Source organism: Tursiops truncatus, chromosome 18, assembly GCF_011762595.2.
Source record: "Tursiops truncatus isolate mTurTru1 chromosome 18, mTurTru1.mat.Y, whole genome shotgun sequence".
NCBI classification, from domain to species: domain Eukaryota; kingdom Metazoa; phylum Chordata; class Mammalia; order Artiodactyla; family Delphinidae; genus Tursiops; species Tursiops truncatus.
This window is the reverse complement of record NC_047051.1, coordinates 18,186,060-18,212,535: the sequence shown is the minus strand read 5'-3', so window position 1 is coordinate 18,212,535 and position 26,476 is coordinate 18,186,060. Positions and strand designations below refer to the sequence as shown.

Sequence of the window (26,476 nt, the reverse complement as noted above, 5' to 3'; positions counted from 1 at the left end):
ACCCAGAAACAGACTCATGTGTATATGGATATCTGATACATGACAGAGGTGACACTGTCGATCAATGAGAAAATAGTGCTGGGATAACTGATTATCCACGTGGAAAAAAAACTGGATCCCTACCTTACATCATACACAAAAATAAATGCTAGATGAATGAGGATACAAATATAAAAGGAAAAATGTATGGCTTTTAGAGGAAATATAAAAGTTATTTTTAAAAAATGGAGGTATAACTGACATAGAAAAATTAAAAAAAATTTATAACCTTGGGTAGAAAATGCTTTTTAAAAAGATACAAAACCCATTTAAGAAAATTATTTGTATATTTAGCACATTAAAGAACTATGCACTGAAAAACATCATTAAGTGAAAAAGCAAGTGACAAATGGGGAGAAGATATTTACCGTACACATACCCAACTGAGAATGAATATCCAGGATGTATAAAAAATGCTTACAAATGAATAAGAAATAACTACCAAATAGAAAATGGTTAACAGGTATTTCATAGAGAGGACACATGTATAGCCAATCTATCTAAGTAGAAATCAGGGGGAATCACAACCACAAGATATCATTTTATGCCAACCAGATTGGTAAACATTAAAAGTTTGACAATACCAAGAATTAGTGGGGATATACAGCTATGTAAATTGGCCCAATCTCTCTGGGAAAATTTTCAGCATTATCGGGGAAACTTGACAACAACAACTCAAGAATTCTACTCCTAAGTGTAGTCCCTAAAGAAACTCTTCCATATGAACATAAGGAACATATATAAAAATGTTTAAAGCAGCATTGCTTGCAATAGCAAAAAGCTGGAGATAGTGCAAATGTCTTTTGGCTCAAATACGGATAAATAAATTGTGGTATATGGCTACAATGAAATACTATACAGCAGTGACAATTAATGAACCACAGTCATACCCATCAACACTGAAAATTCTCTCTTTAATCCTTTACAAAATAATGTACTTTCATAATGTTGGCTTTTGCTTTCAGAGTCTCGGAGAAGTTTTTGTGTCTCACTATTTTTAAGTATTTCAAGTTGTGATAGCGCAAGTTGGTGATGGAAAACAGGCTCTGAGTCACTGGTGGAGGGAGTGGTTTCATTTTGAGTCATGCCTAGGACACTTATAAAATAATAAATTGCACTGGGCACAAGTCCACAATGCCAGGTACTTCTCAGATTTTCCAGGGGCCACTTCCTCCTATCTTCAATTTTCCAACAACTACAGTTCTACCTCTTAATGTCTTCATGTGTTTAATAAGAAGCAGAACGTTCCTGTGGTGGTCCCTGGCACTAAGTTCCCCAGGACTGGCCAATCTTTGAGGATAATAACAATCTGGACCGCCCAGCTCCCACCCCGTTTGTCTCCCAAATTCTCCAAGACCTTGACCACGACAGATTGGGCAGGTTTCCATTTCAATTCTCCTTCGCTCTCTGACCAAAACTCTCACGTATGCGAAACCCTCATCACCCTCTGAGAGTCTGCGCAACTTGGGACTCCGAGCCAAGACATCCTCAAGCGACCAGATTTCAGCAAAACCTACGAACAGAGTCAAATACAAGTGTCAAATGATTTATTGTGTTGTGTTTCCTACCCACACGGCCGCCGCCGGAGGAGCAGCCTTGTGTCGCCTCATCCACGCCTCGCCGTGACGTCACACAGGGCGCCGGGAAATGGCCGCCGGGCTCCTACGTCATTCGGTCGCGCAGAGTTGGCTGTTGCTATACAGTTGCTGGGAGGAGGCGACAAGTAGGGTAGCAGGGGCAAAGATCATGCAGGACAGCGAGAGGTTTCCTGGGCAGCAGAGGCCGCTGGGCTGGCGATGAAAGAAGCAGGGCAGATGCAAAATCTGGAGAGCGAGGGGGCCGGACGGTCAGTCAGCACCCAGACTGGCAGCATGACCGGTGAGTGCCCCGAATCCTCCCGCCACTCGCCTTTCGCTCTCCTCTGTGCGTCTCCCGCCGTTTCACTCTGGGTTCCCTGCCTGGCCGTCTTCGCCTGCGTTTCTGCTCCTGGGTGTCCCATCCCCGCCCTGGGCGCGTCCCCACCTCGGTCACTGGAATCCCTTGGCCCGGCTGCACTGGCTTTTGAAGTTGCGCTCACTACTCCCCTTTACTTTTCCTCCCAGGACCTGGAGCTGGGATCGACGAGCCTGAAAATTACCCAAACTGTGTTTTTTATTAGATTTCAAAATTAACCGCACGCGACGCTTTCCTATATTTCAACTGCTTTTCCTTCTAAGGTCACCGTATTTTTAGGTCTGGGTCCTAACCACTGCCCTTGTTGTAACGCTTCATCACAGTCCAAAGTAAAGGTTGCTCCACGATGATCTCAGATGCAAGGACTTTTCATAACTTTTTTTGGAGTGTTCCCATAGCTACGTGTATCAGCTGTACTATTTTTTTCTGCTGGGTGAAAGAGGGCCCAACTTTGGAAAGTGCTGGAAGACGTTGCCGGCAAGGAGGTTGAAATCAGTCTCCTGATAAGAAAGTGCTTTGATTCTCTTGCACACGAATCCTTTTTCTCTGCCTCCTGCTAAAACAGCTGAGCTAAGGCTGCAGCACCCAAGTGGCATTGATCTTAGTTCTTATTTTCATCATTAGTAAAATGTTAAAGTGTTTGCCCTCTCTTTTGCAGGTGAAATACCAAGGCTTTCTAAAGTCAACCTTTTCACTCTGCTCAGTCTCTGGATGGAGCTCTTCCCATCAGTCAAAAGTCAAAGACAAAAGTCTCAGGTATAATTTGTTTCCTTGGACAGTTTTTCCCCTTAGACAAGCGGTGGTCTAAAATTTGATTTTATTGCTCTAGTTTCGGTCACACTTAAACTCAACAAGGCTTCAAATTTGCAAAATACCTTCATGGTTTAGTGTGATACTTGTAATTCATAGCTGTGATAGTTTTTCCAGTCTAAAAGTAGAATATGTAGTTACCCTCTCAGACTGCCATCTGTATTTTCTTTGGTCAGGTGTCTGTTAAGGTCTTTGGCCCATTTTTTAATCAGGTTGTTTGTTTTCTTACTGTTGAGTTTTAAGAGTTCTTTATATATTTTGGAGAACAGTCTTTTATCAGATGTGTCTTTTATGATATTTTCTCCTAGTCTGTGACTTGTCTTCTCATTCTCCTGACATTGTCCTTTTCAGAGAAGTTTTTAATTTTAATGAAGTCCAGCTTATCATTGATTTCTTTCATGCATCATGCCTTTGGTGTTGTAATTAAAAAGTCATCGCCATACTCAAGATCACCTAGGTTTTCTCCTATGGTTATCTTCTAGGAGTGTTATAGTTTTGTATTTTACATTTAGGTCTATGACGCATTTTGAGTTAGTTTTTGTGAAGGGTGTAAGGTCTGTGTGTAGATAAGGAATTCACTTTTCATGATACAATGATATCTCTTGGAGTAGTTTTCTCCCAATACCTATGTAAAATGTTTTATAAATAATAAAACATTATTTAAAATGTTATGCATTTTTATTCCCTATTTTTCAACCACTCCCTTAACCCCCACCCTGGCTCCACATATTATTGATGGCTTTGAGAAAGTTCTTCATTTTCTTCATGGATTTTGAAGTCCTTTATTCTTCCTAGTTATTAACAGCTTAGTATTATTTTATGAAAGTAGAAGACTTCTAAGCTGTTGGGTTTCTTTTTTTTGGTTTGTTTTGGTTTTTGCTAATGAAATTTCTCTTGAAGAGACAGATTAGAAGCAAATGTTTAGAGATTTAAGCCTTTTAAAAGTGCATTTAAAAAGCTGGGCTTTGCAATGGAGTGTTATTCAACCACGGGAAGGAAAGACATCCTGCCATTTGCAGCACTGTAAATGGACCTTGAGCACATTATGCCAAATGAGATAAGTCAGACAGAGAAAGACAAGTACTGTATGATCTCACTTATATGTAGAATCTAGAAAAGCCAAACTCAGAGAGAGTAAAATGGTGGTTACCATGAGCTGGGGCGGGGGGACAGATGTTGTTTAAGGGTACAAACTTATGAGTAATAAGTAAGCCCTGGAGATCTAATGCACAGTGCAGTGAATGTAGAAAACAATATTGTATTATAATCATCAAATATGCTAAGAGATAGAGGTGCTAATTATTATTATTGTTATTATTTTATTTTTTATTTTTTTTGCTGCACTGGATCTTAGTTGCGGCATGTGGACTTGCTGGTTGTGGCATGCAAGCTCCTAGTTGCAGCATGTGGGATCTAGTTCCCTGACCAGGGATTGAGCCTGGGTCCCCTGCATTGAGAGCGTGGAGTCTTACCCACTGGACCACCAGCGAAGTCCCTAGAGGTGCTAATTATTGCTACAATGGCAATCATATTACAATATATAAATGTATCAAATTAATGTATTATACACCTTAATTTTGCACAATGTTATATGTCAAGTATATTTCAGTTAAAAATAAATTAATTAGGGCTTCCCTGGTGGCACAGTGGTTGAGAGTCCGCCTGCCGATGCAGGGGACACGGGTTCGTGCCCCGGTTCGGGAAGATCCCACATGCCGCGGAGCGGCTAGGCCCGTGAGCCGTGGCCGCTGAGCCTGTGCATCCGGAGCCTGTGCTCCGCAACGGGAGAGGCCACAACAGTGAGAGGCCCACGTACAGCAAAAATAAATAAATTAATTAATTAAAAGCTGGGCTTTTTACAAATTGAGTAATAATTTTGAAGAACCTTTTTTAGTATCAAGATTTGGTCTCATTTAAATTCATTCACACCACACACACAGACACACACACACACAGACACACACACACACACACACACACACACACACACACACACACACACACACACACACACACACACACACACACACACACACACACACACACACACACCAAGAATACATCCTGTTCTTTTTCAGCAGAGGCACATTAAATTAAATAAATAAGTCCACTATTAATTGCACATGATGTTCATAAAGTTGATTAAGATCTTTTTCCTATTAAGAGAAGAAAAATGTTCTTTAAGCTAAAGTAATAAATTTGTTTCACTTAAATTATTTATCCTGCTTTTGCTATACAAATTAAGTCACAGAAACTCTAAGATGCAATTTCACAAGTACTTGTATTGGAAACATTGCTTCTGACACTTTACAAACCTTTGTCTTTTTAAAAATAAAATATTTTTATGTGTTATGAAAGTAATACATGTTTATTATTATTATTATTATTTTTTGCGGTACGTGGGCCTTTCATTGTTGTGGCCTCTCCCGTTGCGGAGCACAGGCTCCAGATGCGCAGACTCAGTGGCCATGGTTCACGGGCCCGGCCGCTCCACGGCATGTGGGATCTTCCCGGACCGGGGCACGAACCCGTGTCCCCTGCATCGGCAGGCGGACTCTCAACCACTGCGCCACCAGGGAAGCCCCATGTTTATTACTTATAAAATTGACAGAAGAAAAAAAAATCCCTCATAATTCCACCACCTAGAGACTACTAACATTTTTGTGTTGTTTCTCAATCTTTTTTCTCTATTTTCTTTACTCATTTGATATCATTCAATTCTGGATCCTGCCCTTTTCACTTAACATAGGAAAATCCTCATGCTGTAATACTGTCATAAACACTGGAGTGGCAACTTAGTGTAATGCTTTGGGAGTAGCCAGTGGTTTCGCAATTAGCTTGCCTGGGTTCAAATCCTGGCTCCATCTCTTACTAGTTGTGTAACCTTGCGTGAATTACTTTACCTTTTTCTGTGTCATCTTCCTCATCTGTAAAATGGAGTGTTACTGGTACATACTACATGGAACTTCTATTGAAAAATGAATGACTTGATATTTGTAAAGGTCTTAGATGGTGCTTGGCATATACTATGTACTTTATGTACTTGTTATTTTTATTTTTAAATTCAGTTTATTTAAACTAAATTTTTTTTTAAAGTTCACCAATTTCTCCCACCCCCACCCTTATCTTTGTCAACCACCATTCTGTTCTCTGTGTCTGTGAACTTGGGGGTTTTTGTTTGTTTTTAGATCCCACATATAAGAGAGATCATATGGTATTTGTCTTTCTCTGTCTGACTTACTTCACTTAGCATAATGCTCTTGAGATCCCTGTGTGTTGTTCCAGATGGCAAGATTTCATTGTTTTATGGCTAGATAATATTCCACTGTGTGTGTATGTATATATATGCCACAATTTCTTTATCCATCCATCTGTTGATGGACACTTAGGTTGTTTTCATATTTTGGCTTTTGTAAGTAAATGATGCTTCAGTGAACATTGGGAGTGCATATATCTCTTCAAGTCAGTGTTTTCATCTTCTTTGGATAAATACCCAGAAGTGAAATTGCTGGATCATATTGTAGTTCTATTTTTAATTTTTAGAGGACCCTCCGTACTGTTCTCCATAGTGGCTGCACCAACTTACACTCTCACCAACAGTGCCTGACAGCTCCCTTTTCAGCACACCCTAACCCCAACACTTTTCTAGTCTTTTTGATAATAGCCATTCTGACAGGTGTGAGGTGGTATCTCACTGTGGTTCTGATTTGCATTTCCCTGATGATTAATGATGTAGAGTATCCTTTTGTGTACCTGTTGGCCATCTGTATATCTTCTTTGGAAAAATGTGTATTCAGATCTTCTGCCCGTTTTGTAATTGGATTTGTTGGGTTTTTGCTATTGAGTTGTATGAGTTCTTTATATATTTGGGATATTAGCCTTTTGTCAGATATGTGATTCGCAAATATTTTCTCCCATTCAGTAGGTTGCCTTTTCGTTTTCTTGATGGCTTCTTTTGCTGTGCAGAAGCTTTTTAGTTTGTTGTATTCCCAGTTGTTTATTTTTGCTTTTGTTGCTTTTGCTCTTGGTGTCAGATTCAAAAAATTGCCAAAATCTATGTCAAGGAGCTTACCACCTGTTTTCTTCTAGGAATTGTATGGTTTTTATTATCATTTTATTGTCCTCTTAATGATTGCATAACAGTCCATTGTAGCAATGTAACATGTTTATTCCCTTATTATTGAACATTTAAATTGTCTGTCATTTTTACCAGTCTTATGGAATTATTAACTTCAACCACTTCAGAATATAACTACTATCTGAGTTTTCTATGTTGTCAAATATTCACAGTGTATGAGTGTGCCTTGAGGATTGTTCAGCAAGTTATATATTGAGTATAAAGAAAAAGAATTTTTAATAATCCAGTCTAAAACTAGATAAATGAGTAGGAGAGAAACTATTTATGAGACTTCTGAGTACTTACTTTTAAGTAAGTACTTAAAAGTTTTGAAGTACAAATCGAGTACTGTTGAACATGGCTGTCATTTAAAAATAGTTCTCTCTCCTACTGGTTTATAGTTTTAAATTTCAGTTAAGTAAGACTTACCTAAATTGCCTGAATGTTACTTTAGTAAGAATTAGAATAACTGCATTGTTCCCTCATATTTCTCTGCACATCACATATTTGTCTTTCTCTCCCAGCTCTTCCCATTGTGTCCTCTGGTGTTGTACCTTATCTTTATGCTGAAAGACCTCACATACTTTTCCAGAACAGAAGTAATATAGGATAACAGTGAAGACAATGGATTTGGGGCTCAGATCCTTGCTTACCCATTTATTAGTTATGTAACCATGTTTGAGATATTGAATCTCTATCCACAGTTTCTTCATCTGCAAAATGGGAATAATCATAGCTACTTTTGTAAAGATTACATGAGGTAATTTAGGGCCTGATACATGGCCAACACTCAGTAAATGTTAGGTATTATTATTATTATCATACATATAATCAGCATCACCACTACTACCATCCACACCCCCATAATTACGTTACCAACATAATTACTTCCTCCACTTCCTGTTCTACTTGAACAGAAACCTCATTCCCAGGACATGGCTTTTCTTGTAAATTTCTTAGAGGTTACTCCTTTTCTAGCATCCAGCCCTTGTTTCAGAAAACCAAGAGGTCAGCATACACCGAATTTGTCATTCCCACTTTCAAACTTTCTTCAATTTATTGCATATCACACCTACTTTGGGGCTCACAGGATTCTGCTATTTCATTCTGTCATCTACTTACCTCATAATCACTTTCCTGTGTTCTTAAATCATAAGCTCTGTAAGAGCTGCATCCTGAGCAACTGGCTTTATGGCTGGCACATAGAAAGGGTTCAATAAATATTTGTTGAATTAATAAATGAAAAATAAATCTAAGAAAATTTGTGTTCAAAAACTGGTTGCATGGATGGATGGATGGATGAACGAAATTATCCCCTGGTTCAAAACTTTCTACTTCAAGTTTTACTTTTAGAGGAGACTTATGGACATTCCTATATTAGTGTCAACAAAGCTCATGGCTTAAAACAACACAAATGTATATTTTTACAGTTCTATAGATCAGAAGTCCAAAATGGGTCTCACTAGACTAAAATCAAAATGTTGCCAGGGCTGCATTCCTTCTATAGACTCTCAGGGAGAATCTGTTTCCTTGCCTTTTCCTGCTTCTAGAAGCTGCCCACATTCCTTAGCTTGTGAACCTCTTCTTCCACCTTCAATGCCAGCGATGGCGGGATGAGGCTTTTTCATGTTGCATCCCTCTAGCACTGACTCTCCTGCCTCCCTCTTTCACTTTTAGGACCCTTGTGATTACATTGGTAATGTGATTACATTGCCCAGATAATCCAGGACAACCTCCCCATCTCAAGATGATTCACAACTTTAATTCCGTATGCAACCTTGCCATGTAATATAACATAGCCACAGGCTCCAGGGATTGGGACTGGGAGGTCTTTGGGGGACTGTTATTCTGTTTACCACAATCCATAGTTCACATCCTTGGTACATAGTTCTTCACCTTCCCAGTGCCAGGTAATTTACCTCTATTCCCCTTTTGTCCTTCTTAGCCATGGCCACATTAGGACTTTTCCATTGCTCAAAACTGCCCCAACTCTGAAACCTTAAACTACAGAATTTTATTTTCAGTTCTTCTGTATTTTGGAAAAGTATTCAGGGGTCAGATTATAAAAGCCTTATTTACTAGGTTGAGTAGCCTGAACTTGAACCTGAACAAAGCAGGAAGTCGATACAGAGTTTCATCGAGGAAAAAAATAAATGGCCACAGCCAAAGAAACCAGTTTTTAAATAGGAAATATTGAATTAATCACATCTTATGTACTAATCTTTTTTCCCCCCCTTAATCTGCATTTAATTAGGAAAGGGAGGAAGGAAAGCATGGACCCTTAGGAGGTAATGAAGAGATGGCCAGAGTATCTACTGACAAAAAACAGGTGAATTTTTATGATTTAAAAAAAAAGCATAGGCTCATAATAACAAAGCAAAAGGAATGGTATAAAGTAGAATAAAAGTCTCTTTTATACTCAAGTTCCCCATTCCCACTTCCAAGAGAGTTTTTGTATCCTCTTCTAAAAATCATACATTTACAAGACTATACATGTCTCTCCAAAGGTTGGGGGTGGTGAGGGAGAACAGATGGGATTATGTATTCTGTAATATGTTCCTACATCTTGCTCTTTCTTAAAATTTTTCAAATTTAACTCTTCTCACCTTCCCATATTAGTTTACATAGATGTGTTGAGAAACACTCTTCATGTTCTTTCAAACTCCAACACATCCTGCTGGTCTTGCCAAGAATGCAAGGCCCTAACTGTTCTTTACCTAGGCCATTTCCCAAGAGTTGTGTTTGCCGCAAGCAACCTTGAGGGTTGAGATAATGTCTCCCTCTGGGACATAGAGCAGGTTTGCTCACTATTTGCAATAAAACATAACAGATTCCCGAGCTCAGTGTTCCTCTCCTGTAACACAACCCGCTTCATGTCCAGGAATCCATATGGACCCATCTGCATGACCCCTTGTGGGACTTGGGGGCAAGGGAACCATCACAAACATGATGTCACATGGCTTGCTGTGCTGTGAACCATAAAGTCCTTTGTTTCTGACCCAGGAGTTTCATGTCTTCTGCTAGCATCCATGAAACAGTAACAGGCTAACTTACTAGCTTGTAAGTACGGTAAAATCAAAGCCCAAACCTGGCAAGATGAGCCTTGTTCTTTTTAATATTGCATAGTATTTCCTTGCTATTTTAATCTTTTGAGTTTTCCAGACAGATTCTGATTCATTGGGTGTGAAGTGGAGACATGTATATTTTGAAAAAAGTTACCTTGATGATTCTGATGTACATTCCTGGAGATTTCCTGACTATTTCTGAGAGTGAGTCTCTCAAATGCCCAAAAGAATATAGAAATAATTTATTTTAGAATAGTTAGATGTTTTTAATTATAAGAAAGGCAAAAGGGAAGAGTCGTGAATTGCCATTTAAGTAAATGTACTACTTCATGTACAAACCAGACTGTCCTCTCTTGCCTATGTTTTAATGTAAAACTCTGTGACTAGGATTACATAGACACTTGCCAAGATGTTAGTGAAGTGAAGCAAAATCAGGATCCAGAACAGTGATTCACTGCGAAGATTCAGTCTTCTGGGAGTTGGAGTAAGTGGAAGTATCGAAATGGAATGCAACTTAGGCTTTTATTGGTTTTGTTTTGTTTTCAGTTTGGGATGGAAAAATCTTGGTCTCAAACTTGGTATTTTGGCCTTAACTAGAAACAAAATGGAAAAAAAAAAAGATATTTTCTGAAGTGAAAAGGACTCTAGACAAAAAAGTGATAAACTTGGCAAAGATTGTTCCAATAAAAAAATAAATTGTTGAGTATGTTTCCCATTTTTTAGGAATAATTTTTTTTTAAGTCTTTTGTGGTCAGGGTTTCTGGCTTTATTTCTGTCTGCATAACTACTTAGAAAATCTAAAGCTAAAATCATTTAATTGCAGCCATTTCCATTGGTCACAATTGGTTCATTTAAATAAAAGGAGCTCTAGTCTACTGAGATCTTCTGATAAGGCCTCATCAGTGGCAATTTTTTTAAAAGCTTGCTGGAAGTATTTAGAAGTAGATACTAACATATACTTTATGTTTGAGGAACATAAAGCTCTTAAGAAATTTTGGGATAGGGAGGGGGGGAAGGAGTCAAGGTAAATTTAAGGCTTATTTTAAAAGCCAGTATAGGCAGGTCTTTCATATTTAATCTATGTTTTTGGACATATATTTTGTAAGGGAAGGATTTTTATATTCCTTTTAAATGTCCAGAATGTTTAGGAGATGGTTGATTACCTCTGAAAGGGAATTCTATGAAATCTTCTCTGTTCCTTCACATTTCACAAAGTATCATTCTCCATAGTTTCAAAAATTTATACTCATAATTGAAACCGAAACTTGACTATTTTAGTAAATACAGCTTTGGTCTGATCTTTAAAGTGATTTCAAATGTGTCCTATTGGGAATAACTGTAGAGTAAAATCCCTTTGAAAGGGAGTAGGGAATAATGGACACTGTTCTCAGCCCAAGTCCCCCTCATATTGTAAAATCCCTTATGAACCCAAGGATTAGGTTTACATTCCTTACTTCAGGATCTTTTGCTGTGAAAACAGTGTAGACTGTTTTGTGGCTTATGTAGAACTGATTTTTTTTTTTTTTTTTTTTTTTTTTTTTGGCGGTACGCGGGCCTCTCACTGCTGCGGCCTCTCCCGTTGCGGAGCACAGGCTCCGGACGCGCAGGCCCAGCGGCCATGGCTCACGGGCCCAGCCGCTCCGCGGCATGTGGGATCCTCCCGGACCGGGGCACTAACCTGTGACCCCTGCGTCGGCAGGCGGACTCTCAACCACTGCAACACCAGGGAAGCCCTGTAGAACTGATTTTTAACCTTAGTCTATTCTATCTGATATTAATATTGTTATAGCAGCTTATTTGATTAGTATCTGTGTAAGTTAGGACACTTTAGGTTTAAAGTAACCACTCTTCAGAACTCCAGCCAGTGCTCAGCCTCTGGGGCTTAAAGCAAAGTCGGCCCAGTCCCTTACTGTGGGTGGGAAACTGCTGAGGTAGCTGCACTTTACTGCTTATGCTTTGAGTTCTGTCTTCCTTTCTAACACCTGAGGGTTATGTCTTCCTTTCTTTTGAGCTTGACTATGCATTTTAAAACATTTTTAAAATTATAAATAATCTATATATTTGTAGGAGGTGGGTCCTACCACATTAGGCTAGACTGCCATAGTCCTAAAGATTGTTAGAGTCAATTTTTAGAAAGAAGTTGAGAATTATCTTTATTTTAGTCAGTATTTAAAATATTTAAAAATTTAGTAGATGTAAGCTATCGTATATAGGATGGATAAACAACAAGGTCCCTGTATAGCACAGAGAACTATATTCAATATCCTATCATAAACCATAATGGAAAAGAATATTTAAAAAAAAGAATGTATATATATGTATAGCTGAATCACTTTGCTTTACAGCAGTAATTAACACAACATTGTAAATCAACTATACTTCAATAAAAAAAATTTTTTTGAAAAATTAATATGACCTCTGATTTAGTTCTGCCTTTTACCATCTATGGGTCTTTCAGAAAATCATGTAAACTCTGGGCTTCACTTATTCATGTGTAAAATCACAGGGTTTTCCAAGTTTTTCCTTATTATGTAGAAGCTTAATACTAAGTAGTCTTAGACTAGATTAAGAAACAAGTCAAATCGACTTCATTATTGCTCTTTACTAGGTTAAAATGTATTCATTTTTTACTAGGGTAAATTTATGATAATTAAATGCATAATTGTTTGGTTAGTAAAGTCTAGATTTAGAAAATTTCTGGTAGAAAGTCAACATTAAACTTTCAGAAAAATTTTTGGACCTAATGAGAAATGTGCTTTTGTTCAAACTGTGTTCAGATGAAGAATTAAACAAAACTTTCATTTTATTAATAAATCAAGTATAATCCATGATACGATCATTAGATATTATAACTAATCACATAAATTATAAAATAAATTATTATTTTGTATCTTAATGTAGGTGAAGAGAACTGGTCTTGTGGTGGTGAAAAACATGAAAATTGTTGGTCTCCACTGTTCAAGTGAAGATTTACATGCTGGGAAAATCGCTCTGATAAAACATGGGTCAAGGTTGAAAAACTGTGATCTTTATTTTTCCAGAAAACCATGTTCTGCTTGTTTGAAAATGATTGTAAATGGTAAGTGCAGATAAGGCTTTGTTGGAGATTAATAGCATTTTTCTGAGAACAAATCAAGTGGGAACAAATTGCCTAAATACCACAGAGATAATTTAAAAATATAAATATATATCTGAAGACAGTTTGATGTACTGTAAGAAGAAGAGTCGGAAAACATGGATTCTGGTCTCAGCTCTGTCACTAACTAGTTAGATGACCCTCAGTGTATTGGTAGATTTAATACTAGCTGCTATAACAAATAAACATCAACATTTCAGTGGCTTAATACACTAGATACTTACCACCCATGTAATAGTCCAGTGCAAGTGTTGCTGAACAGCAGACAGCTATTCTCCATGTGGTTGATCCGTGGTTCTAGGCATCTTCTGTCTTGTTGCTACTGTCATCCTTCTGGCCTCCTCTGCATCTAGAGACAGAGAGTAGAGAAGGCATACCTGCTTCTTAAAAACCCTGGCCTGGAAGTCACAGACATCATTTCTGTTCACATCCATTGTGGGAACTGTAGTTTCTGGCTGGGCGGCTGCCTCCCAATGACTACTTTACCCTTTGGAAGGAGGAGAACAAAGTATTAACATATAGCTATCTATCTCTGCCACTCTGGGCTACTCACTAATCCTCTTTGTGCTTATGATTCTATTTTGCACCCAGGTAAGTATTCAGACCACTTTCCTATTTAAAAAATAGTATATCTTTTACATAGGCACTGTGATGATTGTGATTTATAATATGAATTATATACTTAGTCTTCATTCCATTCTGGACACAGAGCAACTAAAATCTTTTGAATTTCCTGAGTGTTAAGAATGAGAAAGGTATCTTTTGTTATTCATAACAAGTCCCTTTCCACCATTACTGAGTTTATGTTAATGAAGTAACTTTTGGGAATCCCCTATGGATGGGGCCTGGTTGCCAGGGGAACCAGCCAGGTGACTAGAGGGTTGGAACTTGCAGCCTAACCCCCACCAGACCTCTGGGGAGGAGAGCCGGGCTATAGTTTGAGTTCAAACACCAATGGCCAGTGATCTAATCAATCATGCCTATGTAATGAAGCTTCCTTAAAACCCAAAAGGACACGGTTCAGAGAGCTTCTGGGGAAAAAAAGGCTAATGTAGTTCCTAATCCTTTCCCTCAAGCTGTTATTTGGGGGCAAAAAGGGGCAAAAACCAATTTAATGTAATACATCATGTAATACCAAATGAGTAATAACAGCTGTAAATGATATATGAGCTCAGAGGAGAGACAAGTGATCTCTGCAGGCTGGCATGTTATAAATAGCTGGGGCTTAAGCTGGACCTTCATGGGTCAGATGTAGAGGAGGAGGAACACATTCCTAGTCAGGAGGACAATGCATGCGGGGTCATCAAGTTGTGAGAAGCAGGGTTCTGGGGGTCAGTGTTCGGGGTGGAAAATTATTCTTGAAGAGAATAGTGGCAGAAGGATTATAATAATAGGTTGGGGCCTTAATGGAGAACTTTGAAAAACTGTCTGGCCTTTGGGCTTTATCTTATAGAACAGAGTTGCTAAATTTGCTTTGAGGAAGAGCTGTTTTTGTTTATATCAAAGTCTTAAGAGTAATGATCAGATCGGTGATCAGGGCAGTTCCCTTAAGCTACAAGTGGAAGCACTTCCAGAAGAAATGGTCATGTGGCTAGAGTCTCCTGGCCTGCATCGAGTATTTCAAGCTGGTAAGTAGGTACCTATGATAAGTTATTAGATTCTGTAGTCTTTCGCCTGCAATTACAAATAGAGAAGGTAAGTGTGATAGTGGTGGTGGCATTTTTTTTCTCCTTTTCCCATTGAAGAGTTTTGAGCAGGATGTAACATGATTAAGATGATTATTTGTTGTTGTTATTGAATTAGAACATGGAAAGATAAAGAGCTTGAGAGCTTGGTTAGTAGACTTGCATTAGATAAGGTGTAAAATAGGGTTCAGGTGGCGGCATTGATCTAGAAAGGAAAGAATGTGAAAGAACCAGACATTTGTCGACTGATCTCTTCTAGAGTCAAGAGAGAAGAATGAATAAAAGTCGTGTTTTGCGCTGAGTTGACTACACTTAAAGCACTCTTAATAGCCTCAGAAGCCAAGAATTAGAAAAATGGAGGAGTACGAGTAATTCACCATTGCTTGTGTCTTTGAGTTCAGACACTTAAACCTTGCAAGAGAGATAATGAAATGTGGAAAATAAGGAAGGACATGCAATGGAAATGCTTTTATGCTGGTATTAGAGCCATATATAAATAAAATTGTTATGTTTGATTAGGCTTATACGTTATTTACTTATCTTGGAAAGGGGCATGGTTTAACCCCATGCTCTAGCTAACTTATTTCCGTTATAATTACTGTTACCTCAGTTACAAAGCAAACATTTCTAAAGCATAGTGGTTCTCAAAGTGTGGTCTGTGACCTCCTCATGGTCCACAAGGTCAAAACTATTTTCATAATAATACTACATTTATGCTAATAGTACTAAAAAAATGTTGAGTAAGACTACTGTTGCAGTTGTATGAATCATGGCAATAGTAGTAGTCATTGTACTCTTACATAGCCACCTATTTGGAGTTTAAAAAAAAGGTGGAGGGTGTGGAGTTTCATGTAAGAATGTCATTGATGAAACAGTTAAAAAAAAAATCAATTTTATTAAACCCAACCCTTAGTACGCATCTTTTTAAGATTCTGTATGAGAAAATAGGAAGTGGACATAGAGCACTTTTGCTATAAACCTAAGTATGAAGTTTGCCTTAAGGAAAACCGCTTATGCAATTGTTTGAGTCACAAACTGAATTATCCGATTTTTTTCATGGAACACCATGAACTAACAAACCATAGTTAACTTAGACTTGGCTATTTGGCAGACATTTTCTCAAAACTGAATGAAGTGAAACCGTCACTTCCAGGAAAACAACTGACAGCATTTATTGCCACTGATAAAATTTGAGCCTTCAAGTGAAAATTAGAATTGAAAAACTCCTGTCTGCCATCATCATAAGCTTACAGCTTCCCACTGCTTAAAGACTCTTCTGATGAGACTGGTGGTTATATTAATGATTTTTTTTTTTAAGTATTGTGAAATCAGTAAACTCTTGTTTTCCAAATGACCAGTGCATGACGCTAGAAAATCATGCGTGAGTGAAAGAGCCATTCTAAGTGTAAGAGAGACCAGAGGACTTTAACAGTACAAAAAGTTTGTTGTGTGACTTCAGATTCCACACTGTTACTCACCTCTAAGAAACTATCCCTTCTCAAAATTTTATGTAGTGTGAAGAATATTCATAATTATTTGAAATGGCTGTTAAAATACTCCTTTTTTAACTGTGTATCATGTGAGGCCGGACACTTTTTATATATACTTCAATGAAAAGCTAAGGCAAGAGGTTGAAAGCAGAAGCAGACTTGAGAACCCAACTATCTTCTATTCAGCCGGATAATAAAGAGATTTGTATAAAGTTTAATGCCATTCTTCTCAACTGGTGTTTGTTTTGGAAAATTGTTATTTTTTATTGAACTATGTTATTTATATTAATTTATGATGGTTCTTATTGCTATTTTTAATGAATTAATTAATATTTTAAAATTTTGTTTAAATTTTCTAATGCAGTAAGTATCAGTAGATATAGTCCACATAAACAAAAACTCTTTGGGGTCCTCAGCGATTTTTAAGAGTGTAACAGAGTCTGAAACCAAAAATTTGAGAACCTTTGCTGTAGCTTCTGCTACTAGTACATGAAAATACGTTTAAACATTGGTCATCCCCTCTTCTTGAATCAAGATTACTAGAAGCAACCAGAATGCTTAGATGAAAGATTGATCATTACTGCTGGTTAGGAAATGAATTATGAGAACTCCAACAGAGGGAAAAAGAAACAGCCAGAGGAAACATTCTGATAGCTTTGAGGCCTTCAAGATTACTTTACAGCCCAAGGCACAGTAAGGGTCAGTAGTAGGAGGGAGTAGATAGAAATGTGTGTTTGTTTAACTCGAATTTTTTAGTTCATCTATATCTTTGAATGAAGAGAACGTGTGGGCCATCTGCCTGTTCACTTCTGGGCACAATTATCAAAAACATAAATGCCTCTCCTAGCAGAAGTTACATGAGACACTAGCAAAGGCGTTTCTTTGTTGTAAAATAGTAACTAATTGATAAACATTTATGTGCTTAGTTTTGTATAAGGCACCTCATCGTTCATTCTCAAACACAAATTAAAAACTTTTTTCATATTTGTTACCCAGTTTTGTTTTCTCTTTTGTAAATTGTTCATATATTTTGCCTCTCTTGGAGGCTTTATTCTTGTCAATTCATATGTGCTCTTAGTGGATTAAAATCTCTGTATATCAAAGATTACTAACCTTTTCTCTGTTACATTTATTGAAAAATGTTCCTTCTAGTTTGTTGTTTTGTCTTCAATTTTGTGGACTTAAAAACAATTAATATTGCTTCCTCTCCCTGCGCTTCCCTGCTGCCCTCACATTACAAATTCTTTGTGCACGTTTTGGATAACTGCATATTTTATTATGAGGAAAACTGTAATGTGTTAAACCATTCCTCTATTTTGGCCATTTAGATTTTTTCTATGTTTTTACTGTTTTAAACAATGCTGCACTAAACATATGCATGCATGAATTTTCTTTTGTCTTTATTTCAAATATTTTCTTAGAAGAGCTTGCCAGAGGAAGAGTTTAGAGTACAGGTACATTTTTCATGTGTGGATGAATTGTTTGTTTCAGGTACAAAACTCTAGCCAGTATCAGTTATGTTATGGTATTTCTAAAAGCTGCCATTTGATTACTTGGAGGACTCTGGTATATAGACCTATCTCTGGGCTTTGGGACCACACTTAGCAGAGGTAGTGATTCCACAGATACCTTCCATGGGTTTTGTTGTCGGCAAACTTTTCCTATAAAGGGCCAGATAGTAAGTATTTTAGGCTTTGCAAGCCGTAGGGTATCCATACAGCCATTCAGCTCTCAACTCAGCTACTCCATTGTAGTACAGAAACAGCCAGAGACAATGTCAAAGATTAGGTTTGTCTGTGTTTCCACAAATCTTTATAGGCACTGAAATTTGGGTTTTATATGATTTTCATGTCACAAAATAGTTTTCTTTTGATTTTCCAACTATTTAAAACTGCGAAATCCATTGTTGGACCTGCAAGCTGTATAAAATAGGCAACAGGACAGATTTGGCCTGTGGCCGTAGTTTGCCAGCACTTGGGCTCTATTATTGGTGACTTGGTAATAGACTTTTATTATATTGGGACCTTTGGACCTACTGCAGTGATATGGTGGATTTATCAAGAAAACCCTTAATTTCAGCATGCATCTGATAACTACCGTTCATATTTTGTGTTTCAGCTGGAGTTAACCGAATTTCCTATTGGCCTGCTGATCCAGAAATAAGCTTGCTTACTGAGGCTTCTAGTTCTGAAGATGCAAAGTTAGATGCCAAAGCAGTGGAAAGATTGAAGTCAAACAGTCGGGCCCATGTGTGTGTCTTACTTCAGCCTTTGGTGTGTTACATGATGCAGTTTGTAGAGGAGACCTCTTACAAATGTGACTTTATTCAAAAAATTTCAAAAACATTGCCGGACACTACCATTGACTTTTATTCTGAATGTAAACAAGAAAGAATAAAAGAATATGAAATGATATTTTTGGTTTCCGGAGAAGAAATGCATAAGCAAATACTGATGACTATAGGTTTGGAGAACCTGTGTGAAAATCCGTACTTTAGCAATCTAAGACAGAACATGAAAGACCTTATCCTACTTTTGGCCACAGTAGCTTCCAGTGTGCCCAACTTTAAACACTACGGATTTTATTGTAGCAATACCGAACAGATTAACGAAATTCACAATCAGAGTTTGCCGCAAGAAATTGCAAGGCACTGCATGGTTCAGGCAAGGTTATTGGCATATCGAACTGGTGAGTTTATACACTTAGTTCATAAATCGGGGCTGCTTGGGTCGTATTTGTCTCAGAAGTAAAGTATTCATTTCATCTATGGTAGCGTTTATTGACTCTTAGATACTAAGGTTTTGTTGGTCATACAAATAAAGAGAAGTTAGTGAGACCCTTGAGAGACAACTCTTAGAGTAGTTTTAGGATTTCTTGTGGCCTATATCAGGTGCTACATTTATAAATCAGGATCTGATTAGGCCCTTTCTGCTTCTTGCTTTTATCATTTCACAGTTGAATGAGCCCTCCGCTAGATAGGACAAAAAGAGAGGGGAGAGAGAACCAGAATTATTCTTTTTTTTTCTTAACTCTTCAATATTCTGTAGGTATTCAGTATTTAGTAAAAACTTAAAAAATCTTTAAACTAAAAATATGAATTCAAAATAACAAATAGAATCAAAGTAAAGGAGATTTTTTCATATTCTTCCAATTTCTGGTATGTCTTCAATCAGCAAGTGGAGAAATCAAACATTTTTACTTTATTATATTAAGTTGTACCTGAGTAAGTATGTGAAAAAGGAAAATATTACTTGGGAATTTTCTCTATCATGATAAAAGGCGGTATCTGTATTTCCAATTATAGAACAGTGTTTTTACATCTCAGCAGACATAACATTTTTCAAAGTAGAATCATGATCACTTTTTTTTTTACATCTTTATTGGAGTATAATTGCTTTACAATGGTGTGTTTCTGCTTTATAACAAAGTGAATCAGTTATACATATGTTCCATATCTCTTCCCTCTTGTGTCTCCCTCCCTCCCACCCTCCCTATCCCACCCCTCCAGGCGGTCACAAAGCACCGAGCTGATCTCCCTGTGCTATGCGGCTGCTTCCCACTAGCTATCTACCTTATGTTTTGTAGTGTATATATGTCCGTGCCTCTCGCTCGCTTTGTCACAGCTTACCCTTCCCCCTCCCCACATGATCACTTTTTAAAATGCAACTTTGAAATAAGGAAAAGAAAATGCAGGCAGGAGGAACAGTAGAGTAAGATTTGGTGAGTAGGCTATAGTAGGAATTTTTAAACTTATCCCAAGAAAGAAGAGAGAAAATCTTCAGAAAAAGTCCATACAAATGCCACTGGTCTGCAGTATATGCTCAACAAAGACCACAGGTTGAAGTAATTTCAGTAAAATGGAGGTTTTCAAATGGCAGCATGTTAGAATCACCCTAGAAACTTTTATTAAAAGTAAGAATGCTCAAATTCTAACCCAGACCTACTAAACCTGGTCCCTAAGGGTATGTCCTAGGTCTGTGAATTTTTAACTTTCTGTAAGGGATTCCAACATTCAGCAGGGTTAATAATCACTTGATTCTTATTAAAGAATTTGATTCTACTATAGGCACAAACTACATGATGCCAAACAACTGTATTCTGTAAAGGTCTGACTTAATGTAAGTATCTTGTATCGTGGGCTCTATGTTAGTCTCTGCCAACTCCAGCTTTATAAAGAATTTTTCTCCCAACCATTCTGGAAGGACAGAAACATAAATGGAAACAGCTGTTACAGCTATACTTCACTAATTCTCATTTGCTAATTAGAATTCAGCAGATTCCAGAGTGAGCGTAAGATGGGAGGTGTGAGTCTGTTTTTTTACTTAATCTCAGGAGCTCCTCTCCTAATACCTAACAATACCGTGTATGGCTTCACTATGCAGTAATGTATAGATATAAATTTGCATATATATTCTTTATTAGATACTCTACTAGTATAGTTATAGTATTGTAAATTTATCTGCTGTTACTATGCAGAGTTTTGTACTTATGCGCTTGATGGGTGATTTAGGTTTTTCAAGGTTAATTTTTTGTCTATGTATGACTTTCTTGCCTGGAACCCAAATCCTGAATAGAATGCGACTCTTATGTCATGTGCTCCTTTCCACTGTGAGCTCTTCCAGGGGAGAGACCATGTCCTCATCATTGTTTTTTCCTTAGCACAAAAGAAATATTTTTATATACAAAGATAAATGGTCCACAGTCCCCTACCCAAAGCTCTTGAAGCCAGATGAAAAGGAATTCAGAATTTTTCAGATTTTAGAAAAATAATAGGTACATGCTATATGTATGTGTGTCAAGGTGTTTTAAAAAAACTTGATATAAGGGATTGCAGATAAGGAATTCTGGACTGATACTCCTCATTGATGATAATAAAAAATTTATTGAGCACCTACTGTGTGTCAGGCACAGAGCTAGGTGATTTATATATGTACCTCACTTAACATTGAGGACAATCCAGCAAGGTAGATATCCCCTTGACTTAGTGTGTTTCTAATAACTCTAAATTTTATGCTGTTCAGCTCACATAACTTTATTTCACTCTAATAGGTGAAGAAATCATTCCGTTAAACCATTTCATTTAAAAATATACATATGATTAAAAAGAATGCCAAAACTTCTAACAGAGTTCTGAAACTAATTGAAAGTAGGTAATTAATAATTGATTTTTGAATGATGAGTAAATAGGATCCACAGAGGTGTCATTAAAAATATGTTTCTAGGGCTTCCCTGGTGGCGCAGTGGTTGGGAGTCTGCCTGCCGATGCAGGGGACACGGGTTCGTGCCCCGGTCTGGGAAGATCCCACATGCCGCGGAGCGGGTGGGCCTTTGAGCCATGGCTGCTGAGCCTGCGCGTCCAGAGCCTGTGCTCCGAAGCGGGAGAGGCCACAACAGTGAGAGGCCCGCGTACGGAAAAAAAAAAAAAAAAAAAAAATGTTTCTAAGCTACTTTGAGGGTAGCAAAAAAGTGACAAAATTTGTTTAGACTCTAGGGGAAAAAAACAGAGATAGGAGGGCATCACATCTTACCTACCTGGTTTAAGTGTGAGTTTTGATTTCTTTTTATGTCCTGTTTCCCATTAGACTAGGCGTTTTCCAAAGCTGACGATTATGCCTTCCTTCTGAACCACAACGCTAATGATGAAAGTAGGTTGGAGTAGCCAAGAAAGTTAACTGTTTCAAATCATAACTCAGCGGTTCTCAACTTTTAGTTGCCTACGAATCAGAGGTGATGCTCATGAGAAGTACAGATTCCTGAGTCTGCCGCCTCCCTTGGAGAGGTTGATTCATGGAATTTCCATGGGAGCCAGGAGTCTGCCTTTGTAACAAGCGTCCAGTCATTCGGATGCAGTTGGTTTGTGAACCACACTTGGACATACCCTGACATGACCACAGTATTGGGAGCTAAAATAACCATGCCTGTGTTCCAGAACCATAGGATAAAGAGTCCTCTGACTTTCAGTGACCGAAGAGTCTCAGGAATTTGGCTCAGTGATTTTAAGTTGACCTTTCCTTCAAGGGTATACAGAGAAAATCCTGTGAATGACCAGATCCTGGGGAGCAATTTACAGACATGAAAGCTTTTTGAGAAACTTTACATAAAAATTACTGATGTGAAAAGATTTTTGAGAAATTACCTCATCTGTCATCCAACCTTGGGGGCTGGGTGAAATCTACTCATCGTATATGGATGAAATTTTATTCTGATTTCAAAAGACATGTAGTAAAGAATATTTTCTTGGTGAAACTAGCCTTAGCTAAGCAGTAGAGCTTTATTTTTGGCTGCGTTGGGTCTTTGTTGCTGCGTGCAGGCTTTCTCTAGTTGCGGTGAGTGGGGTTACTCTTCGTTGCGGTGCGCGGGCTTCTCGTGGCCGTGGCTTCTCTTGTTGCGGAGCACGGGCTCTAGGTGCGTGGGCTTCAGTAGTTGTGGCATGAGGGCTCAGTAGTTGTGGCGCACGGGTTTAGTTGCTCTGCGCCATGTGGGATCTTCCCAGACCAGGGCTCAAACCCCTATCCCCTGCATTGGTAGGTAGATTCTTAACCACTGTGCCACCAAGGAAGTCCCTGAGCTTAGTTTAAAAAATCACAGTTTTTTTCCTCCTGACAAGATTTAGGCTGTCCCTAGACTGAAACAGAAAAAGTGGCTCCTGGACTAAAAAATAATAATATGAAAAATACTTCGTATCAATGGTAGGAAAAGTAGACTCTTGATATGAAGAGTTTCTATTTGAGTTTTTCATTTTCTGTTTCAGATTTATACATGTATTAAGTACAATTTTACTTAAAGGTTTTCATTTATAATATAAATGAAATATAATCTTAGGTTTTTAACTTCTATACTGCTTACCTTAGAAAGGAGCATAAAGCCATAATTATATTCTTTTCCCTTCATGTTGTATTCTGACAATCTTGGAAGGAACAAAACTTTTACCCCCAAATTCCTTTCCTGACAGTCTCCACTCTATAAAGTATGTTTCTCCCATACAGTGTTCCTCAGTATCCTGCTCCTTTCCTTCATAGCCCAGCACAGCACCTAGGTTCTTAGATGTTTCCTTGTTACCATCTTCCTTCTCCATTGGACCATAAGCTTCATGAGTATAGGCACTCAGGTATTCAGTAAAGGGGAACCTTTGTTACAAAATTCTTCACATCGGAGGGAGGCAAGCCGGTTGGGTGTGGAGGGCTAAATTTTAGTCAATTTCTTTGCCTGTTTTCTCATCTAGAAAAGGAAATTTTGTCTGCTTTACCTTTAGGATAAAAATGAGATAATGGATAACAAGTGCTTAAAATAAATTATAAAAATGCTTTGTGGTATAATTTTGAAAACCCAAGCTTGCTTGACCTGAAGATGGGGAATTTCATTATAGTATCATAACTTTCTTTAAAAATTAACTTTATCAGGCATCCTAGTTTTTCATGCATAGGTAGAATAATGTTTCTTTGTACATTTACTAGAAAAGTATTTAAATATGTTATTATTGGAAGGATTATCTTTTAGGAAATTGTGGGGTGAAGCCACAGTTTTGTTTAATCCTCATCAATATGAAAATGCCTGAGGGCAAGTTCACAGATAATTTTCACTTTCTCTGTGTAAATGTACCTACTTAACTATATTGGTCTCTTATTAAGATTTTGATAAATACTATGGTTTTTATAATTTGTGTACAATTGTCCTAGAAATTTTTAACTCACCCTTAGTAGTAGTAGAAAGAAAAAGTCAGTTCTTAATATTTAGAATTTCTATTTTGGTTTTGTATTTTCTGTTGAAGGTTAATAGTTTGAAGAAATACAGCCTTTCTTGTTGCAAAGTAAATAGGTTGGTTCTGCAGGGAAATTATAATGTTATATTTGTGACTTCTGCCACTTGATTTAGAAATGGGCATCATGTCACTAACTTGGCATTCTTTTCCCCTCAAGGTAAACTGTGAAGGTCAGGGAAAGGACATCATTTTATTTAAATCAAAATTCCTTTCATGTACCTTCCAGCAAAAAAAAAATATATGTGTGTGTGTGTATATATATATATATATATATATATATATGAAAGCCCATAAAGATTTATGTTTGTATTATGAGTTTGAACTTTTTTCATAGCAAGAACACTTTCATGAAATGTATTTTCCATGATTAGAGTGCAAAAAATGCTAGAAAACGGATTTGATTGTTGTGAATGGTTATTACACTAAATCCATTAGTTCAGAAACTTCTTTCTTAATTGATTTCATCGTCTATTAGAAATAGTCATTTAAAAACTGACTTGTTGGTGGAGATTCAATAAAGTTACCCTCAGTTCTGGTTACAGCTTTGAAGTCACCTGAGTGCGGGCACTGCCACTGTGTTATCTCTGCACATAGATCACGTGAGATTGGGTTGGTAGTGATACTGTCTATAGTTAGTTCGTACCTAGCTCCCATATAGTCTATGCTTGACAATATTTATTTTCATACTTTTTCCGTAATTAGTGAGGTTGTCAAGGATTGCTGCTACCTTTATGAAGTATATTTCAATAAATACATGTTTATTATTTTTGGAAAAAATGTATTTCTGAAACTAACAAATCATTGATTTTTACTGAGTTACATGCCATGTATCTTTCAGAGGATCATAAAATAGGAGTTGGAGCAGTCATCTGGGCAGAAGGAAAATCTGTGAGTATGAAAATAATTCTTTATAAACATTTAAACTTGATTTTGTTTAAACATATTTCCATGTTAAGTACATGACATTTTGTTGACCCCTGGGGATTAATATTTCTTATTGGTGTATTTATTAAGTTTTATAAACATTTGCATATTCTCTCAACAGTTTTTTTATATAGATTTATTCATTTAGTGAACATTTATTAAACACCTGCCACAGGGTTGGCTCTGTGCCACAGTGAACAATGGGGAGTTAAGGATCACATAGTCCACCCTTCATAGCCTTATATAGTCTAGTGATGGAGACAGAGGTGAAAAAGAGACTGGTGTATAACTGTAATTATAACCTGATACCGTGACAGCACAGAGGAGGCACCTTTACTCTGCTTGGAGAAATGAGTAAAATACTATTAGGGGAGGTCAGGTGCTATTAGTCTTGAAGAATGAGTAGGAGTTCATCAGGCAGAGCAAGTTAGTGGGACTAGAAGGGTAACATGCAGAGGTAGGGCGTGAGAATGTGGGGAAAGGCAAGTAATTTGGCACATTGAAGTCCAGGGTCCTGTGTCTAGCAGAGTAGCAAAAAATTGGGCTGCACCATAAAGAACTCTGTATACCACATGGAGAGTTTAGACTTTATCCATCAGACAGTGGGATACACTAGCACAGTGCTAACCAATAGAAATAAAAGGCAAGCCACATACGTGATTTAAATTTTTTTAGGAGCCACATTAAAAAAATAAAAAGAGGGCTTCCCTGGTGGCGCAGTGGTTGAGAGTCCGCCTGCCGATGCAGGGGACACGGGTTCGTGCCCCGGTCCGGGAAGATCCCACATGTCGCGGAGCAGCTGGGCCCGTGAGCCATGGCCGCTGAGCCTGCGCGTCTGGAGCCTGTGCTCCGCAGCGGGAGAGGCCACAACAGTGAGGGGACCGTGTACCGCAAAAAATAAATAAATAAATAAAATAAAAAGAAACAGGTGAATTAATTTTAAGAATATATTTTACTTGGGACTTCCCTGGCGGTCCAGTGGTGAAGACACCGCGTTTCAACTGTAGGGGGCACGGGTTCGATCCCTGGTTGGGGAACTAAGATCCCACGTGTCACGCAGTGTGGCCAAAAAATATATATGTATGTATTTTACTTAATCGTCTGTCCAGAAATATTATCATTTCAACATGTAACCAATATAAAAATATTTGTTAATGTTTTTAATAAAATATTTTGCATTTGGGGGGAGTATTGATTCTTCACAATCCTGTATGTATTTTATACTTATAGCACCTCTCAGTTTGCACTGACCACATGGTGCTATTGGCTACTATACTGGACAGAGCAATCCAAGAATATTTTAAGTGGGAAAATGATCTGATTAGATTTGCATGTAAAAAATGAAGTGGGGCTAGACAGGAACTAGGGAGGTTAATAAAAAGAGACGATGAGGACTTGGAATTCTGTGGATGGGTTGGGAGGGCATGGAACCAAGAGATACTTCGTAACTATGAGGATGACTAAAAGATGAGTAGGGGGGCCTAAGTGTCCTTCAACA

General features: G+C 37.8%; 2 protein-coding genes across 9 annotated transcripts in view; one reads left to right on the top strand and one right to left on the bottom strand.

The window, feature by feature from the left end:
• The window catches only part of LOC109550222 (uncharacterized), an 80,504-nt gene that overhangs the window by 27,342 nt on the left and 26,686 nt on the right, over positions 1-26,476 (bottom strand). For 3 of the 5 annotated variants that reach the window (XR_012327658.1, XM_073795185.1, XM_073795184.1), the window contains exon 2: positions 13,345-13,469. The exons of 1 other annotated variant lie outside the window; for it this stretch is intronic. The gene's annotated coding sequence lies outside the window, so the exon portion shown is untranslated. Of the gene's footprint in view, positions 1-1,607; positions 10,578-13,344; positions 13,470-26,476 lie in introns of all 5 variants that reach the window. One more of the 5 variants, XR_012327657.1, reaches the window with a different exon arrangement.
• CDADC1 (cytidine and dCMP deaminase domain containing 1) overlaps positions 1,787-26,476 on the top strand; it is a 44,520-nt gene continuing 19,830 nt past the window's right edge. The window contains exons 1-6 of one of the 4 annotated variants that reach the window (XM_004311556.4): positions 1,787-1,917; positions 2,651-2,748; positions 9,174-9,248; positions 12,886-13,063; positions 18,414-18,983; positions 24,893-24,942. In XM_004311556.4, coding sequence (XP_004311604.1) covers positions 1,836-1,917; positions 2,651-2,748; positions 9,174-9,248; positions 12,886-13,063; positions 18,414-18,983; positions 24,893-24,942 — 1,053 coding nt within the window. In that variant the 5' untranslated portion in view covers positions 1,787-1,835. Of the gene's footprint in view, positions 1,918-2,650; positions 2,749-9,173; positions 9,249-10,081; positions 10,189-10,371; positions 10,469-12,885; positions 13,064-18,413; positions 18,984-24,892; positions 24,943-26,476 lie in introns of those variants that run through there. The other 3 variants (XM_019936592.3, XM_033843881.2, XM_073795183.1) reach the window with 3 other exon arrangements.